Below are 19,254 nucleotides of genomic sequence, written 5' to 3'. Positions count from 1 at the left end.
TACCCAGAAAAACTGTCAGAGAATATTAACTGTAACTTTGAGAATATAAAAACAAACACAATGTCAGTTTATGTTTATCACAGACCATTATCAGCTCTAAGAGCAGACAAACGACTCCCGAATCAACACCTGTCAGCTTTAAATAAATGAGTTCTAATAAACAGTGGAAAATCTGCAGCATTCCTCGTTTTAAGGCTGACTGAGGTCGCCACCACGATGGATTGAATCCACACCACACAGCAGATTTCCCAGCCTTTAGATGAACTGTAGCTCTGAAAGAACTTAAATTACTGCAGAATGTGGAAAATTTTGCTGAGTTTAACTAAATTGGGAGAACATTTTCTCTCCTCAGCTAATGACGTATTTCATGTTCTGTCTAAGTAATGATTGGAAAGAGGACAGTGATGGTAAAAGGTAAAGAGCACAGGATGATAATACAGATAAAGAATGTAAACACCTGAGCGTTTATACTGCAAAAGATTTTTAATTCAACTCGCTGTTGAGTATGTACAGGAGGAACAATTTGTACATAAATAGGCAATAGTTATAAATATCAGCGGTTTGGCTGGTACAAAATTAAAAAAGAACATATTGTACATTATCTACAAGTGCCACTTTGGGTTTTTGTACAACATTGTCTCTTGTTGGATTGTCCATATAGTCCCATTCACACATTATCTGAGCTGCACTGCACATGCAATCACAGCGGGTACACAGCAAGTGTCCGAGGGGAAATATGTGGCATTTGGACAACAGGAGACTGAGGGGGCAGTTTTAGTTATAAGCCTATGAAAGAGACAGGATTATTGAGCTAGGCGTCTTGCTGCAGTGCGATGGCATTTTAAAACGTCTAGAGGGGATTATTAGTTGCTGGGTGTCTCCTTAGATATTGCAGTACACAGTCACACAGCCACTTAGACGGCGGCTGAATCACAGAACCTGGAGCAGAATAAAACGCAGTAGTCATCATCAGAGCGATCATGGCACTGGGTGTGAATACTCCCAAAATCACCTTGAATACTATCCAGTGGTTTGTTTGTTGATATCGGCTCTTGGTTACACTCTCCAGGTGAAGACTTGGTACACTATGGCTATATACAGCTCAGGATGTACAGTACATCACATCACACAACTTATGTCCAGTCTGCCGGTTTCATCTGTAGTAATAGTCATTTCTAACACATCAAATAAAAAAGTTTTCCAACACATTTTGTAAGACATTGCTCAGTGAGCTGCTCCTCTGAACGCGGTGTCACTTACAATTAAGTCCTCACCCTTTCTGACGCTTTAGGGGTCCGCTAAAGAATGTGAACAACCCACTCTAAGGAAAGAAAATAAATTCTGTTATACTACTCACATGCCGACACCAAATACAGCAACAATACTCACATGTCTCCTATGAACCACACATACAGACAAACATGCAGAAACTGCCCCACAAACAGCTTCACAGAGATTTCATTGCTATGACAGCAGGTGAGTCATCAGCAGCAACTCACATTTGGTCCCTGAAATTGAGCTAAAACATTCAAGCAGGTAGTATGAACAATATGTAGAGCATTCAGTGGATAAAAAGGAGGGGGGTTCTCAAATTTAACACTTACATTTTTGCGGGGGGAAAATTAGGATAGAAAACATGTTTTTTGTCCAATGTCTGTATCAAAACACTCTGTAGCACTTTCATTATTCTTTAAAATCCACAATCATCTTTCAGGCATTCAGGCTGCCACTTCATTTCTGTGCAATATCGCCCTCTTGTGTGCTGAGCTGGTACCGAAGGTGAGCTGTGTCAATTACATAACTCATTTACCTTTAGAGCTACAAAACTACACAGCACACACACTTAACGACACAAGCATCTTTTTTTCTTCTTTTCAAATTCATATAAACTGTGGTTTTATGAAGTTGTACCACAGGTCTGGGGGCCGAGCCAATGTGCAAATGTTTCTAAAAAAAAAAAAAAAAAAAATCCGTGGCTATGATATCAATTAAATGACTGGCACAAAGATAATAAATAAAGCTAGAACGTCAGTGATACTTTGGCATTACAACCTAACTCCTCTCACCCTGCTGCACAAAAGATAATCTGTTTGAATTTTGGGAGGACTTATGGGTTCACAAATGCATCAACATGATAAACCAGTTTGAGTAAATACAGTAGCTTCAAGCACATTCTTTTTCTTTGATTATCACTGATGTCTGTGAATAATAACAGTGTTTACTGGATTGGGTCACACCAGAGTGGTATCACCGCACGCTGTGCTAAAACAAGGCAGTTAATTTCAGTGCAATATGCAAAGTTAAACTTAAGGAACATGGGTTGATAAACAAAACAAGGAAAAGAGGAAGCCATAGAAAAATGGCCATCTGAGCAGCAGAATCGGTCTGACCTTCTCCAGGAGGGATGGCTTTTCACGGGGGGATGTATGCTGTAGCAGTTCAGACAACGTTCGTAATACTCTGGTTGGATTCCATTGTTATTACAGAAAATCTGCACCAGGACTCACAGACGCAGAATATTTTGTCTGAAAATGTAAATCTCAAGCAGCAAAACAACCCCCATCTTTCTTAAAACCTGAATAAGAGGAACCTGATCCTGATCTTACGCTAACCACACCCAAATCAAACCTGCTCAATGCAAACCCTTCCAAGGGCTCGTCCAGCCCGTTCTGTATACTTCAAAGACATATTTCAACGCTTAATCTCTTTCTTGCTGAGAGTTTGATTATCTGGCACCCACATTCTGCTTTAAAGTGCTCATATTATGCTCCTTTTCAGGTTCATAATTGTATTTAGAGGTTGTACCAGAATATGTTTATGTGGTTTAATTTTCAGAAAACACCATATTTTTGTTGTACTGGAGATTGCTGCAGCTCCTCTTTTCACCCTGTGTGTTGAGCTCTCTGTTTTAACTACAGAGTGAGACATCTCACTTCTGTTCATCTTTGTTGGGGGAGGGGTGAACCCATGAGCCTTATTTTTTTAAATATTTATGGTAGTGAATGGCAAGAGACAAATCATTTTTTTGACCTAGATTTAGACACAATGTTTCTCAATTTAAAAGATAATTTTGCAAGTCAAGAAAGTCTTAGTTTGTCGTAGGTGTGTCGTAGTACCACTTAGTATTGTGTGAAAGCAATCAATGAACTACATATCTCGTCTCACACAATATACGTCAACGAACATCACGTGTGTAATTCATGGCTCCATTCAAACGGGATCAATTAAATATTTGTCTCTCGTCATTCACCACTGTACATATTTATTTTCCGAAATAAGGCCCCATAGTGGTCCACCGGAAAGGGGAGGGACTTTGCCTCTCTATGTGGTGGACTATTTTTTGGCTTGGAACAACTACTCTCGACTCCATGTTCCAAGTTTTTGCTTCGAGCAAAGAGAAAGGCACACAAGCCCCGTAAAACTGCAAATTGTTGTATTTAAAGAGCCCCTATTATGCTTTTTGGATTTTCCCGTCTTTTAGTATGCTGTATAGTTTTTTGTGAATGTAGTAGATGTATAAAGTAAAAAAAACAAAAACATTTCACTCCAAATGGAGCTTTCTCTCCCACAGACAGCACTTTTTCTCAACTGCCTAAAAATTACCTCGCCCACATTCCTGACTGAAATTCCTCAATTAGTGATCTCATTGATTGAGAATGCCAGCCCAGTTTTTCATATGTGCTACCCACTGGTGCTGCCTGAGCAAGCACAGCCCGCCCAGTGGCTTTTTTGAATTTGGTTACCAATCACAACAGAGTGGGCCAGTTGACCAATCAGAGCAGACTGGGCTTTCCAGGAAGGTGGGCTAATAGCTCAGACAGAGTGTTTCAGGTGGAGGATCTGCAGCAATAGGCAGTATGAGAAACATAATATATTTTTTGAACATCAAAGCATGTAAACAGTAGACCCTAACAGTACAAATATGACGCGGAAAAGGAGTATAATAGGGGTTCTTTAAACTAAACAAGCTAACTTGGTAATGATTAAGCTTTAGAGTTGCTGGTAGGTAGATTTTGTTAACTTTGGACAGAGCCAGGCTAGCTGTTTCCTCCTGTTTCCAGTCTTTATGCTAAGCTAAGCTAGCCACCTGCGGACTGTAGCTTCATATTTACCATACAGACGGGAGAGTGGCATGTCCTTATGTATCTCTCAGCAAGAAAGCGAATGAGCATATTTCCCTATGTGTCAAAACATGCCCTTAACTCCAATCGTTAAGTTCTCGTTGGCACACAATGAAAATATATTTTAAACCAAACGTAGCGGCGATGCTGGTTTTCTCCTCCTCGTCTACTGATTTCACACACTGTTAGGCAAAAAGCGTCTCAAACATTTACAAAGTGCAAAATTCAAAGCTGCATGTCGCTCGTGAGTTGGAGGGTGCAGCTTTAAAACCAGTTAAGGGCAAGGACTGATCATGATAAACCGTACGTGAAGACCGAGAGGTGAGGCTGGGGTTTAATACTGAAGAAAAAATGTTGGGTCACTCCCTAAACACCTCGCATTGCTCAAATTTAGTTCTCCCACTGATCACCGAAGGAGATCATCAGATCATCCTTACAAGTCGTCACTCTGCTTTAAAAAACAAAAACAAAAAAAAGAAGAGGTTTCCCTTCCCCTCCGCCCACAAGTGCAACAGAAAGCCTTAAAGAGTCAGTGGCCATAAAAGGCATCTGGATGTCCCAGAGAAGGCTGTTGGCATATAGAAGTGATGTAACTCTGGAAACACCCCAAAACATGGCTTTCAAGCCAACAAGATAAGGATTGGGCCGTCTCCGCCTGGTGCTGCTCTCTGACACGAAGACAACCGGCCTGCATCGAGTTCCCTCTGAATTGCAGTGTGATTGTGGCAGTAACAGAGCAAAGACACCGGGGGGTGCTGTCTCCTACATCCAGCCCCAAAGGTCCAGAGCATCTCTGCCTCGTCTCCTTAAACAAACCCAGCCACCGAGAAATCTCGGACTGGCTTGATTCATTCGTTCTTGTCTCAGCGTCTGTGCTTCTACTCGTCGAGGGGTTTCGCTTCACAGAGTGGCGAGGACGCGTGAGAAGGATATGATGATGGAGAGGGCTGTCTGGCCCACGCCCAACACCAGAGCCTCCAGCGGTGCCATGTCCTTCCCTGCCACGCGGTACACCCCCGCCACCGCAGCGCCTGAGGGGGTCGACACATCACCAGCGTTAATACACACAGTGAGTAAACAGAAACACAAACACAGCTGACTGTCACGGCCTGTCACCATTACTGAGGATTGTCCATTCACAATGAGGACAAACACATCCGTCCTCATCTTTTCAACGTCCCGCCGCGAGTCAAGTATTCTGCACAAAAATCTGGTTTTTGTGTGTGAATATTTAGTAAAAGATGGTTAAAGCGTTCATGTGACCACGTTATTCAATTCACAGCCACACACTGTGTTCAAGCTTAGCCTCACAATATGCTGTTTGGGCCATCGTCATGGAAACAGACAGTGACAAGTGGAACTTTTTATGAATCTAATACCAGGACAAAAACAGAGTGGCCTGATTTTGGTCCAAAACTTAACAAACGGAGAGATTAAGTTAGATTCAAAAGCCTTACAGTTATTTATACTGTGAGCAATTTTAGTTAAAACTGGTTGGATTATTTCTGTCTGTGTTTTTTTGTCTGGGCTTTTGAAGCTGGATTTAGGAATATTTAAAGCAAACAGTGTCCAAGTTGTAATCTGTTTCATTGTGTTATTTTTTTCAGTTATCTCCTGTTTCTTTGTCAAATATATGTAAGAAGAAATCAAATTCACTCTCTTTTCTATTCTACAAATATAGGTCTAAAAAAAGCCATCGCAGACCTCTCTAAATTAACCTATATAATCCATTACACTCACAAATTTGCCGCATAATGAAAACAGTCTAACCGTAACTTTTAAAATCACAATGCGACAGCAATTATTATAGGTTTCTTTACTTGTGTTACCACTGTGTCAATAAAATCTGATCAAAACACACCCGCACAGATTATCGGAAACCAAGTGCTTGGGGGCTTTAAAGGTTGATGTTTTCTCTCCCTAACACTACATGACCTTTCCTTTCTTTCTGCTCGGCTGCTGCTTTTGCTCTGCCACACTTTGACTTTAAGCCAGGCTGGTGTACACATGGAGGGTGAGACTGAGGGGTGTGTGTGTGCTCACAGTCAATAGTCTGCTCTCCCTGATTGCTACACATTAATAATAAAATGTCTTTCTATTTTAGGGGCCAGCTTGCATCTATGATGAAGAGTGATTCACACAATTGAGCCCTGAAGAGCATCTGCCCTACGCTCAGATAGATTTTGGTCTATTTACACATCCTGTGATAACATGGAATGTAATAAAATACAAAGGAAGGCTTAAATAATATCTGGTGCTCTCGTAACAGGCAGACAAACTGTGGAGTGCATTCAGATAAACAAATATAAATAAAAAGGTGACTGGAAAGCAGACAGCCAGAAAATACAGGGCAAAGCTAGGACTGGGATACAATTGTAATTAAAATCTAACCAAATGAAATTTTCTCAAATAAAATTATTTTTTTTGTATTTCATTACATTTCATGTAAGTCAGGGGCCTCACCTAGCCTTGGCAAAGACAAATTTGATAGAGCAGAGGCCGAATCTATATCCCGACTTTTACTCCCTAGTTTGGTTTAATGTCCATAAATGCTGCATTCTAAAATTCCCATAATTGGGGCCTAGCTTGCACCCGGTGTTTAAGACCGACGCAGTTGTCAATTTCTTGTCCAGCGCCCATGTCATTTAAATAAAAATCTGTGCGCCCCTTACTCCTAATTTCCACTGGTTGCGGAACGGTTGCGGAACGGCTGCGGAACGGCTGCGGAACGGCTGCGGAACGGCTGCGGAACGGCTCCGCTGTGGAACGGCCCCGTGCTCTGCCGTCCATCAATACCCACCAGGTCCGGATTTGTTGCAGAACAGAGTAGAACCATAGACTGTTAAGTCTATGAGTAGAACCACAAAACCAACAACAGTTTGTTTCCAGCCAGAGGAGTAGAGGGGAAACAGCTCTGTGCTGTGTTTTCAAGGTGAAGTGCAGGGAAATATGTTCTGCCGTGAGCACAGTGTATTTTATTTAGAAAATTAACCGGATGTTTTATTTTGTTTCTGTGCTCGACTTCCTGTCCCGCACAATCTGAATTGTGCTGAATTGCTGCGGAGCTCTCCGGCGTCCGGCAAAAATAGAAGCTCTGCGTATCTGCTGCGGAGGGCTGCGGAGGGCTGCGGACTGCCAGAGCTGGGACGCAGTCGGAACGCAGCCGTTCCGCAGTCAGTGGAAATACACACATCGACTTTAATGGAAACCTAATGACTCCGCCGCCGTTCCACAACCGGTGGAAATTGCCAGTTACAGGGAGGTGTGTTCAGGTGCATTCTTGGCATATTGCTATCATGGGGCAGCGGCCATTGACCAACAAAAACCTGGTCTAAAGTCAATAATGCAGCATTTCATTGTTATTTTAACAGCATTAGTAAAATGCGCCTAGGCTCGTGCACAAGGCGCGTACACTATGCTTGTTACACACACAGGGACGCACAGCAGCACACAAACATGCAATAGACTAAAAATTTTAATATTACAATGTGAAATAGTATTATAATATGATCTGCTCACACACAAGCAGATCAGTTTCTTCTCCTGAAAATGTTTCCTTCCTGCTTAGCAAATCCGCCATCATAATAGCAATGCCCCAAGGGGTTAGGGTTTTCTGCCGTTAAACTAGCAAAAGTGGATTCGTACACGTCCTAAACGCACCTGCGCCAGGCGCTTCACGCCGTGCGCTTAGATCGTTAAAATAGGGCACTATGGCATCTTGTTGTCAGACTATCCCTGCCTTGTAGATGCCCACATTTTTCTAAAATCACAGTGCACAGCTGAGTAGTGTCCCCATGACCAGAAAACTGATCTCAATGTGTAAAATCGCTGGCGTGCCCTGTCATTTCAGTTTATATTATGATTGTGTGGTACATTAAGTATTAATAGAAATTAATTAAATTACCACAAATGAATTTGTCAGGGCCCCTGGGGGCATTTGGGCCCACTTTGTAATCCAGCCTTGCAGGTATCATGGTGGCATTAGTTTCTAAACATTTCTCAGCCCTAATGTAATGTTGTGACAGAGTTTAAATACTGAGGCTACATTTCTGCACTTACATGTTCAGTCATTATTTTTCTTGGGTGTACATACTTTGTAAATGCACCAATAGCCACCCTTAATTTATTATCACATTTTTCTAAATCAAGATATTGAATCTGGCCAAGAACAATAATATATTTGATTTTCACCCAGACATAGTTGAAGCTTCCTGTGCTACATAAACAAAAAGAAAGGTAAACATGTAAACAGTCTGAAATCTCTCTGTCATCTCCCGGCTTCTTCTGGCTGACTGGATGCTGAATGCTGTTGAGGTCAGTCTAAAAAAAGGATTAACAAAAAAACTAAAATGGCAGAGTATAACTGGACCTACTGGTGATGACGCCTCCGGAGAGGGAGGCCAGGAAACCCACGCTGACCAGCACCAGGGTGATGAGGCGACCCCTCTTATGGCGCTGCAGCATGACCAACATGAGCAGCCCCACCGCCCCGTAGACGAAGAGGGAGGAGAAGAGACACCACAGGAACACCCAGTACCACATCTCTGACAGGGGGGAGACAAAACATATCAGATACAGCCTGAAAACATATAAGTACAATAAGGAAAATGTGTGTTCCAAAGATTTCTGACTGAACAGATGAGCGATTTGATAGCTTAAATTCAGAAGTCCATCAGAGATATATTTAAACTTTAAGAAATGCTGAAATGATCAGTCAAATAACAGTGGTGGAATGTAACTAAGTCCATTTACTAAAGTACTGTAAGTACTGTACTGACATACTATTTTGAGGTACATTACATTTTATGCTATACTTCTATTCCACTACAAAAGAAAAGTCTGTGTTACAAACTGCAGCTGTGGATTTTTAAGATGTGGAAATTAGCCAGGATTGAAGATTCTAATCAAAGTTGCATTAGGGGAAATGTAGGATCCAGTTCTTGCAAAGCTTGGCCCATATTAGGGACTAAAAGTCAGGATATCCTGGCCTCTGCTGCTTAGATTTTGACCATTCCCTATCAAATCTGTCTCTCTCACAAGTCCCCCAACTTTATGCACGTGCATTGCTCCTTTAAAGGCTCTGACACACCAACCCAAGGCCGACTATCGGCAGAAAAGGCAGTCGGACTGATCATTCGGCTCCTGTCAGTCCACGTACGTTCTGCACGTGCGCGAGACATAATACGTCTCCATAACAGCAGGCGGTGCTAATCTGTATTGTCACCCAAAAAAATTAAAACCGGAAATGACGCGTCACGTGGGTGTGGCTTCTGCCGAATTTCAAAGCCGACCATAATGGCGGCTCGTTCAGAACACGATCTCGTATTTTACGAAAATAGTTCACCGAAACGTGTTTCTGAAAACATTTTAAGCGAGAAATAGGCCATACGTTTGCTTAATCTGTCTGTTTTTTTGATCGACAAAGGTCAGTTTGAAAGATTTTCGTCAGATTTTGAGAGGCATTCGTCACGCTCATCCCGCTTGTCATTTCTGGTAAGTGTTTTAACATAAGTGCACTAATTCGCTTGTCAAGGGCTAACACTCCACCAATCAGATTGGTCATTGAGTCCGACCAGTGGTGGAATGTAACAAAGTACAAATACTTTGTTACTGTACTTAAGTAAATTTTTTCACGTAGCTGTACTTTACTTCAATCAATAGTACATACTTTTGACTTTTATTATAGTACATTTTGCAGCAATTATCTATACTTTCTACTCCACTACATTTCTACAACGTTCCGTTACATTTTCGTTACATTTTCTGATCAGTTTTTCCCCCTGCCAAAACGTCCTCCTGACTGTCGGTCCCACATTTGCAGTCTGCAGGGAAGCCTTCAGCAGCGGCCGTCCAGCTCCCGGTATCGCTCGCGATATTACGAGTCCCATGCCAAGACCCGCCCTTCAATAGCATTTATTGGCCAGGCGCGTACTGCTCCCGGTACTACCGTTGCTCCCGTTACTGCTGCTGCCTATGGCCGCTGCTCCTGATACTTTGCTTGGTCATATGTGAAGCATCCGTTCACATAGGATTAATAAACAAGCCGTATATTTATCTTAAAAACACTCCTGGTCCTCCCCTGCTGTGAAGCCATGTAGCCTACTTGTTATCCAAGCCCATGTGTTCTCGCTAGATAAATGTGTGCAGCATTCACTGTCCCGTGGGAAATAATGCAAAGTCGAGCTACATGCAGATTACCCTGATAGATAACCAGAATTGTAAGTCAGAATGTATACTGGGCCACAGATGGTAAGCACAATTACATTAACCGAAAACTAACTTAATTAAAATGCCACGGCCCATATTTTTTTTTATTTTTTTTATTATTAGAATATAGACATTACTTTTTCTTTTAATACTTAAAGTACATTTAAAATCAGGTACTTTTTACTTTTACTTAAGTAGGGTTGTCATTGTTGTACTTCTACTTTTACTAAAGTAAATATGTCTCAGGTTATTTGTACTTTTACTTAAGTACTGAGATTCAGTACTTCCTCCACCACTGAGTCTGACTGCCCACCGTTGGCCGATTCAACAAGTCAAATCGGCCCAAATTAAAGCCAAAGGCTCCTCCGACTGACGACTTCACGGAACACACTAAACAGACATGAGTCACCGACCTCGCCAGACTGCCCGACAGCCGATATTCGGGTTGGTGTGTCAGCGCCTTAAGTAAAACTGGAGAGAAAATTTATTTCTGAAGGTTTTTCTTTACATTGAAGAATAGGATAAATATTCCTACCCTGGATAGGTAAAGATAAAACGTCCTTGTCATGCAAATTCAAACATGTCTTTGCTCAGAAAGAATGCTATCCTTCTGCGTAGGCCACTGGGAGATTTCCTGATGCAGTTTTACAGATTTACACATAACAGACCTTGTTTGAGAGCATATTGCATCTACGGTACAGATCAACATGCACAGATACAGATTCTCTTGGAGCTGCACACGTCTGTGAGGGAGGATTTCAATTTACAGCCGCCACAATCTAAGTCAGGGCTCATCGAGGAGGCAGCCGACCATGGTAATGGACCTGAGGTCGTGATGTATAAAACCGCTCTGAGTGAGATTTCACGAGCTGCAGGGAGCTAGACATTAAGCAGTAAATGGAAAATCTCGTCAGAAACAATAGCTCACAGTTGCCTTTTGTGAACGTATTCAGCTGGACTGTAGATGAACAATTCCACATTTGCACTGCTCGTTCAGTAGCTAAATTAAAAAATGATGAATTTGTCCCATTCCCGAACTGCCAACAATCACCTAATCATGCACCGAGCTCCATAAAACACAAGTGTTATTGCTGAGAAAACATATCACTGTGCTACCTTAATAACTGATTTCTTAAGAAAATCTGTATAGGAGCTTGACCAAATCAGAGGTCATGCCCATTCAAAATCTCTCTCATCATCTTCCTTCTCATACCTCTTTCTTTCTTTCTTTCTATTTAACAAACAGGCTTTACATAAAGATCCCTGGCCTAATTGCACTTCGCCAGCATGGGGCCTCACTTTGAACCACTGGCACTGTGGGAGCAAGGACAAGCCAGCTGGCCATAGATTATTCTAGAAGAAAAGATGTCGACATAAGAAGAATGACCAATCCAGAGGACAGGAATGTTGTGTAAAAAGCCCCAAGCCTCTCTTGTTTGGATGACAGGATATTAACAGGAAATGTGACATTGTTGTGTGGTGTATACATCTGAAGACCCAACTCTATTACAAAGTATTTTTCCAGCCCACAGGGAGCTCTGTAGCATAGCCATCTAACCTAGTTATTCCACAGTCGACTGAGCGCCTACATCTATTTATTGATCTGGTAATCAGCTGTCGAGCTGGGCGGAGAGAGACGTGACAGCACAGTATCACAACGGCTCTTTGTCCTGCATGACTGGGCACGACAGATCACGCTGCTGCATCACTGCCGTCTTTCTACAGCCATCGCCTTCCATCGAAGCAGGAGAGGAGGGAGATGTCTGTGACGTGACAGGGGATATACATGTCAGAGAGATGCTTCTTTCCATTCTGCTAATTATGCTTCCTCCCATCCTCCGCTCCTCCATTCTCCGGCCCGTGACCTGGAAATCGATTGAGGTCCGCCATCATCAAGGATGTCCCAATCGTTTAAATGTGTCTCCGAAGAGACGAGGAAAGAGGAGGCTCCCAAACTATCTTGTACAACGTTCAGAGCGTGAGTATAAGCAGCAGAGTGGGAAATACTGTTCACGTCAGCCTCCGACTTGTAAACTCGAGTGGGACATATCAGGAATTTCTTAAACCTGCGATATCTCCCACTTGGTGAAAGGAACTACAGAGGGGTCAACAAACAAAGCAGTTACATTAAAACAAAATCCAATATTAACACTAACACATTTAACATAGTTTGCTTGTATCTGGTTTCACTTGTTAACAAACTGCTAAAAATATGTTACACTGAGCCACGTGGGAACAATGAAAAGTACCCAGAGAGATCCAACCTGCTCCATTAGGATTTCCTCATCAGGTCCCGGTTGTACAGGCCGCGAGGCGGGGCATCTGTCGCCCAACTTAAGCCTCAACGGATTAACACAATGCTCAACACAGGAGCAATGTAGAGGCACAGGAAGCAAGCCGTGTCCCACAAACCCCAACTCTGTCATGTCCCGTGTCCAGCACAACCGGCACCCTAAGCATTGACTTAAGTGCAATATTAAGATACTTGTTTACTTGACTTTATTCATTTTATGCTACTCATATATATATATATATATATATATATATATATATATATATATATATATATATATATATATATACTCTGCTTTATTCCAAAGACAAATATTGTACTTTTTACTGCAAAACATTTAACTGACAGCTATAGCTACTAGATACGTTTCAAAATAAGATTTCACATACATACACATATGATCAGCTTATAAATAGCATTGTCAAAGAATAAACCAGTGGTTCCCAAGGTTTTTGGATTGTGACCCTTGGCAGGCAAAAACATTTTTAGTTTATGAGTTGTGAGCAGTTCCACCATTGAGCGATTTACCCTCTAAACTTCTCAGGTTGGTTAGATTTAAATTCAGTTTGAAGCTCAAAGAGGTTGAATTAAAGATAGGACTGGATTCCAAAAAAGAAAATCACCTTTCCTCCCCCAGTAATCATCTCACGGCCCCTCAGATTTATCTTGTGACTCTTTAGAGAAGATCCAACCCCTAGACTGGGAAACTCTGGGCATGGCTGTTAAATCTAGCTTATTGACCAACTGCAACAATGCATTAATGCATCAGTATTAACAATCTAATTATGTCAGGTATAATAAGTACTTTAAATTTTCAAAAGTACATTCAGCCAATTACACTTTTGCTATGTTTACTTTGGTTTTGAATGCAGGACTGTGTCTTGTAATGGAGTATTATTACATTATGATATTGGTACAGCGATCTGAATACTTCCTCCACTATTGCTGAGCACAACCCTTGATGGGCGGGGTCTTACACTGACACCCACAGAGAACCAAATGACAGTAAAATCTGTCTTTGGTGGATAAATTGGTAGCAGTCACCTGCCATACTGGCTGCTATAACATTTAAAACGTTTAAATAGTTGAAGGGATTCCGGTTACACTTCTTGATGAATTACAAGCTTGATGTGATCACAATTTAAATGAATGTGGGGTGAAATGGGGTGAAATGTTTCAAACATGGCTCGTTATTTACTCCGGCTGATAAAATTACTCTTGGCAGGTCATTTTTTTCAGTTTAGCAGATGCTAGAAGCTGAGCTGAACATTTAATTTCAGGGGACAGCAGTGCAGGTGGTTACAGCTACAAAACAGCACCTATGGGGTGAGAGATGTGCTCGTGCTGTGTCATGTTCAGAGATACTAAAACAGTCATGGCACAGCATTAACTTCTACTAATCCTCTAATACAGAACAAGGTCTTTGTCCACAAGGCAGCTTTAGAGCTCGCCTGTCAAAAGTGAAGCATACAAAAAAGCAGGGGATCATGTTTTTTGGTCGCTTAATAAGAGGTCAGAGTTTCTGCATGAGCACACAGGCCGCTGCAGAACATGAACAAGTCAAAGTGGCAGGACTGCAGGAGTTCATCCATCAGGAGGAAGAATGATGGATTTGTCCCGGTACAGGGAGACGGAGAGAGGTGAGATGTGGCCGGCTGGTAGTGATGAAGCTAAACACTGCATGGTGAATCCAGTATAGTCCCAGCTCAAGACAAAAGGTTTGCAGTCAGGGTCCCACAGTTTTGGACCTCCCTGCTTGAAAATCTGAGGCTTACAGAATCACTTACATCTTTTAAATCACTTTTTTAAAAAGCCTCTTATTAATGTTAGCCCAATGTTTGTTTATTTTACAGATTTTATTTTATTTCATTCTCTTCACTTTTGTTTGCTGGATTGCATTTATTTGTTCTGCTGTACTGTTTTTCCTGTGTAAGCCACTTTGTAGCCGTTTGATATCCTAAATATCCTGCTGACCCTAAATTTACTCTTATCCAATCAAGCTTTTTAATAAATTAATAAATACAAATTGGGGGCAGCTTCATAAGCTGTCAGCACGGCTCGCCTCAATTACGAGAAAACATATTTTGGGGGATTTATGCGTCTTCTGCTTGAAAATATTTCCAATAAAAACTGTTCACAGTGAGGACTATGGATTATCTAACGTGACAGGGAAATTATCTCTGGAAAGACAGAGAGTTTGAACTATTTTATTGTAACTTTTCTTAACACAGTTGCATTCACCTGCACTAAACATCTCAGATTGATATTTTAAAACCTAGGAACATAAAACTAAAACTATTTCAGCATGTTATCTACCATGTAGATGTTTTTCATAACTTGGGTGAACCAACCCATTGAAAGTTGTCTTTATAGAAACATAAAGCTTGCAAATAAAAGTCTGTTTTCTACACAATACTGTAGCTCATATTTGCAAGCCATAAAGCAAACTATGTTCCTTTTATGGTTTGCTGAAGTGAAACTGCTGCAAGCACACAAATCATAAACAGGAAATCCATTTGTTTAAGCAACTCCCTGGGGCCTCAAAGAAAGGGCAAAGGGGTTGACAGGTATCAAAAGTTTACATCTGCTTAAGGAGTGTATTGCTCTTGAATGTTTAGGGCTCACGCACTCTCTCCCCCTGTCCTCATCTCATGTATCAGGAGGTCGTTTTTCACCTGGTTGGTGATTCGGGGCTGAGGGGGAATTAGGTGGCAGTTTTGTGCACCAGCTGCTCACTGAAGTCCAGCTCCTCACAGCTTTTCTATTCGCTGCTGCAACTCTGCTTCCGCAAACTTCTACACGCGCTGCGGCTTCCTGCTGAGTAAGCATCATTAACTACCTTCTTTTTTTCAATCTTGCTTGATGTGTTTCTCAACACAGGATGTCAGCTGCATTTCATAAGATGGGTCTGTGCCAACTCGTCTATGACCACATGTCCGCCTCCGCTTCATCCTCCCTCTGCAGGGAGGAACTCAAGAATGTCTATAAGCTTGTGTTTATGAGACAGAGCAGTACTGTTGTTCCTGTATACATCGCCCCTTTTCCCCTTCATACATTTACCAGTGAGAAAATAATAAAAAAAATCTTCTGAACAGATGGCGGCGGCAATTTTGTTCTTGCTGAGGAAGTTCGGCCTGCCTGTAGAGGAAGAGATAAAATGCCCACATACTGCTTTTCTTGTTGCTACTTTCTTTTTTTATTTCATGTGGACTTGACTGTGACTGTGTTTCAACGCCACAAACTGTCTCTCTCGAAGCTCCTTATCAAAGATCCTTAAGAAAAGGTGTGGATCATCATCTTTACCTGAGAAAGAATATCTGTTGTAGAAACAATGTCAATCGTGTCCATGTGAAAATCATCTTGCAGGATTTTTTCCTTTTTGTGGTGTAGGCCTACATCATTGCTGACAGCAACTCTGAAGGATCCCCTTACTATGCTGTCATCTGCATCATGATGCTCCAACCATATTAGCAGTTTATTAATACCCATACATTAAAGCTTTTATCGCCTGACCCTACCATTCAAAAGCACATTGAAAAAAGCATTTTAACTCAACCTCACTATTTCTGAAGTCCAGACCATCCCAGACAGATGCCCAGAGTTGATGATGCTTCCTCTTATTGCCCCTTGATTACTGGACTGCAAGACAAAGGGAAGAGGACAAGGGAGGGAGGGAGGGAGGAGGGCTACACTTCATTTACTACACAGTGAAGGCGTATTCACGCAGAAGAAAGACTAATTAGTCGCATGGTGTGATTACTTTCATGTCATCCACTGACTCCGCACGCGTAGACAGAGGAGTGGCATTTTTATTGTGGCCCGGCCGGCATTCGCTAGCTGTGGAGAGGGCTGAGGTGGTACAGATGCAACCCCCCCCCCTTTCACGGGAACAGCTGGCTATGCCTTTTCTGCTCACTAAGCATGTGAGGTGAAAATGTCAAACATGTAGGATTACTCTGCTTTAAATGGACGCGCTAAAATGCCGGCATAGGAGACACAACTGTACAGTAACGTTACACACTGATGGTAAAGACTTGTGCGTAAACAGCTGAACACATGAAAACAGAAATACGGCACCTTTCATTCCGCATACCTGTGAAGTGCTGCAGCGTCGTGCCTTGCACCCAAAGGCTCAGCACTTGCTGCACCGACAGATTAACAGAATAATCCCTGTTTGTTGTCATGTTTCTGCCGCCGCCGCTACCGCTGCCACCGCCCGGGTTCGCACTCCTCTTTATCGAATAGCTGTACTTGGCTTTAGACGAAGGCATGGAGCAGACCGGGGTGGCATGGGATGAGGCGGCTCTCCCCGGAGCGGCTCGCCTCTACCGGTGCCTCTGCTTCGGCTTGACGTCCGTCTCCGCTCCGGGAAGGGAAGAGCCGCTGGCTGGTCGGTTCATCCTCGATGGTATAGGTGTGGAGGCCATGATGGGGATGGCAGCGGGAGCGCAGGCAGGCGGACGGGCGGTCAGCTCGTCCTACATCGGCTAGCCCGGCTACATAACCCTTAAAGGGCCAGTCGCCTGCTTTGTAAAGGGGTGGTTACCGTTTACGTTGACACATCTTCGGCTTACTGACGTCGCTTCATGAATGAGGAACAAAAGAGAGGACAAGGGCGTTTGCGCAGAAATGTGCGTAACGTTAGTCGCTTGGATAGCGGTAGAATGTCACGTAGCAACGTAATCACGGTACATTGATTACCCATAGGCTATTAATCAAATAGCTAGCTACTAATTATATTTATAGGCCTGGCTACACGTGGTTGTTACTAGCTAAAAATAACATCTTCATTTATTTGATTCTTTTACCCTATGTTTTTACCCATAGACTGTATAAAGTATATGTTTCTATGGTTTTACTTCAACAGTTAGCTAGCTAGCTAGCTAGCTGGTGATCAGCCAAACAATGTGGTTGCTAAGCGACAGACAAGAAACAGAAATTCCAACAGAAATCAAAACTGAGGACCACAACCGTGGGCTACCTACATATGAGGCTATATGTGTGTACATAAATATATATGTAGGTAATGTGTGTTTATTGATTTGTCATTTAAAAAAATTCCACACCAAACTCAAATGACGTGAAGTGCCAGCTACTACCAGGGCGTTGCCCATGAGGACGAATGGATGCAGGAGCTATCCGTGGTGCTGATTGGTTCACCCCAAAACGCCTGATATAATAATAAATAATATGATAGGATGGATCTGAGCAAGGCACAGAGGAATGGTGATTCTTAGTTGCAGGTTTTAGGGGGAAAATATTAAACATAACCAAAGGTTTCAATTGGAGAATAATAAACCTAAATGTTTAACTAAATCCAACATTTTAAGATGGACTACAGTAAACCTCACAGAGCACCTAGCCTACCTCAAACAACAGTGAGAATTGACTTGCTCTGTCAGCCCCAGTAGGGTTTAGACAGAATCTAAAACAGACAAAAGCTATTTTAAATAGTGTGAAGCTTTACACTTATGTGACATCTTTTTCTTACATGGTTGAGTGTCAGAAGGAAAAATGAAAAGTTGCATGTGGGAAGGCAGGGAGGGAACCTGAGTGTTATGTAGACACTGAATGTTCTGGAACATTTCTCTGAGGGGTTCAGTATTTTAAGAAGTGTCCCAGTTCAGAAGTATGAGGGCGAGGAAACATCTGACATTTGACATCTTTTGCATCTGTAGAATTTTCACTAAATGCAAAGGTTAACAAAGTGGGTTTTAATAGGCTGCTGGATCATACGGGAATTTATGCACACTCACATCTCCCTATAAATTCAGCTAAGAGAGGCAATACCATATATATTTTTCTTACATGCCAGATGGCCATTATTCTCCATCTTCATTTTAGTTTTGCATATATATATAAAACACCAGGTTGATTGATATTCCCTGGAGTGCAAAAAGAAATAAAGAAAGAAGTGGAGATATGTGTTTTCGCAAATTAACCCTTCATGTTTTTCTTTTTCTTTATACATTTTTTTTAGCAGACTTTGGCAAACTTCTTTTGGTAGTGGACTTGATTACACGACACAAGCAAGTCTGCTAATTTATTTGTATATTATATGGGAGTTTAATAAAAATAATGTATGTTTGTAAAGGTAGAAAATGCATTTACATTTCTGGTTAGTTAAAATTATGGTTAACTGTGATGTAAAGTGTGTGAGATATGTTTTAAATGGGCTAAAACATTCGAAACCACCGGTATGATTCTTTAATTGCAAAACAATCCTGTGGAAATGCTTTCACCAGAGAGTGAAATCAAAACTGGTGAATATGCTTTCATCTTCTCCTGTAGACATCCAGTTTCATCACAACTTCTTTTCAATATCCTCTTGCATCGTTATCTGCCCTGAGGGCTTGAAAGAGACTGACTAGTCTGAGGAAAAGTTCTGGCAAGATGTTGAAGATGAAAATGTTACTTTTTTTACTTAAAACTTAAAAACATTGATGGTATATTTTATGCTGCAAGGTGTTTTTGGCAAGCATCTCTCCGTGTGATCATTAGTGAAGATTGCTAGTCCCTTACTGTAACTATGAATCATACAATGGACATCAAAAATCGTTCCTTGCATATTTTAATTCAATGACTACTCCCCACTAGTTATTTTTTCACATACATCACACAAAATAAAGGAAC

At 41.8% G+C, this 19,254-nt stretch overlaps 1 protein-coding gene across 1 annotated transcript; it reads right to left on the bottom strand.

Moving 5' to 3' along the window:
• Positions 1-464: 464 nt before the first annotated feature.
• Positions 465-16,892, bottom strand: tmem170b (transmembrane protein 170B). The gene is made up of 3 exons (XM_039820758.1): positions 16,715-16,892; positions 8,495-8,665; positions 465-5,152 (listed from the first exon to the last, which is right to left on the bottom strand). The coding sequence occupies exons 1-3, from the start codon at positions 16,890-16,892 to the stop codon at positions 5,022-5,024; spliced, it is 480 nt and encodes a 159-aa protein (XP_039676692.1). The 3' UTR covers positions 465-5,021.
• Between the last annotated feature and the right edge of the window lie 2,362 nt (positions 16,893-19,254).

This window comes from Perca fluviatilis, chromosome 13, assembly GCF_010015445.1.
Source record: "Perca fluviatilis chromosome 13, GENO_Pfluv_1.0, whole genome shotgun sequence".
Taxonomy (NCBI): domain Eukaryota; kingdom Metazoa; phylum Chordata; class Actinopteri; order Perciformes; family Percidae; genus Perca; species Perca fluviatilis.
The sequence above is the reverse complement of the archived record's forward strand: the minus strand, read 5'-3'. Positions and strand labels throughout refer to the sequence as shown.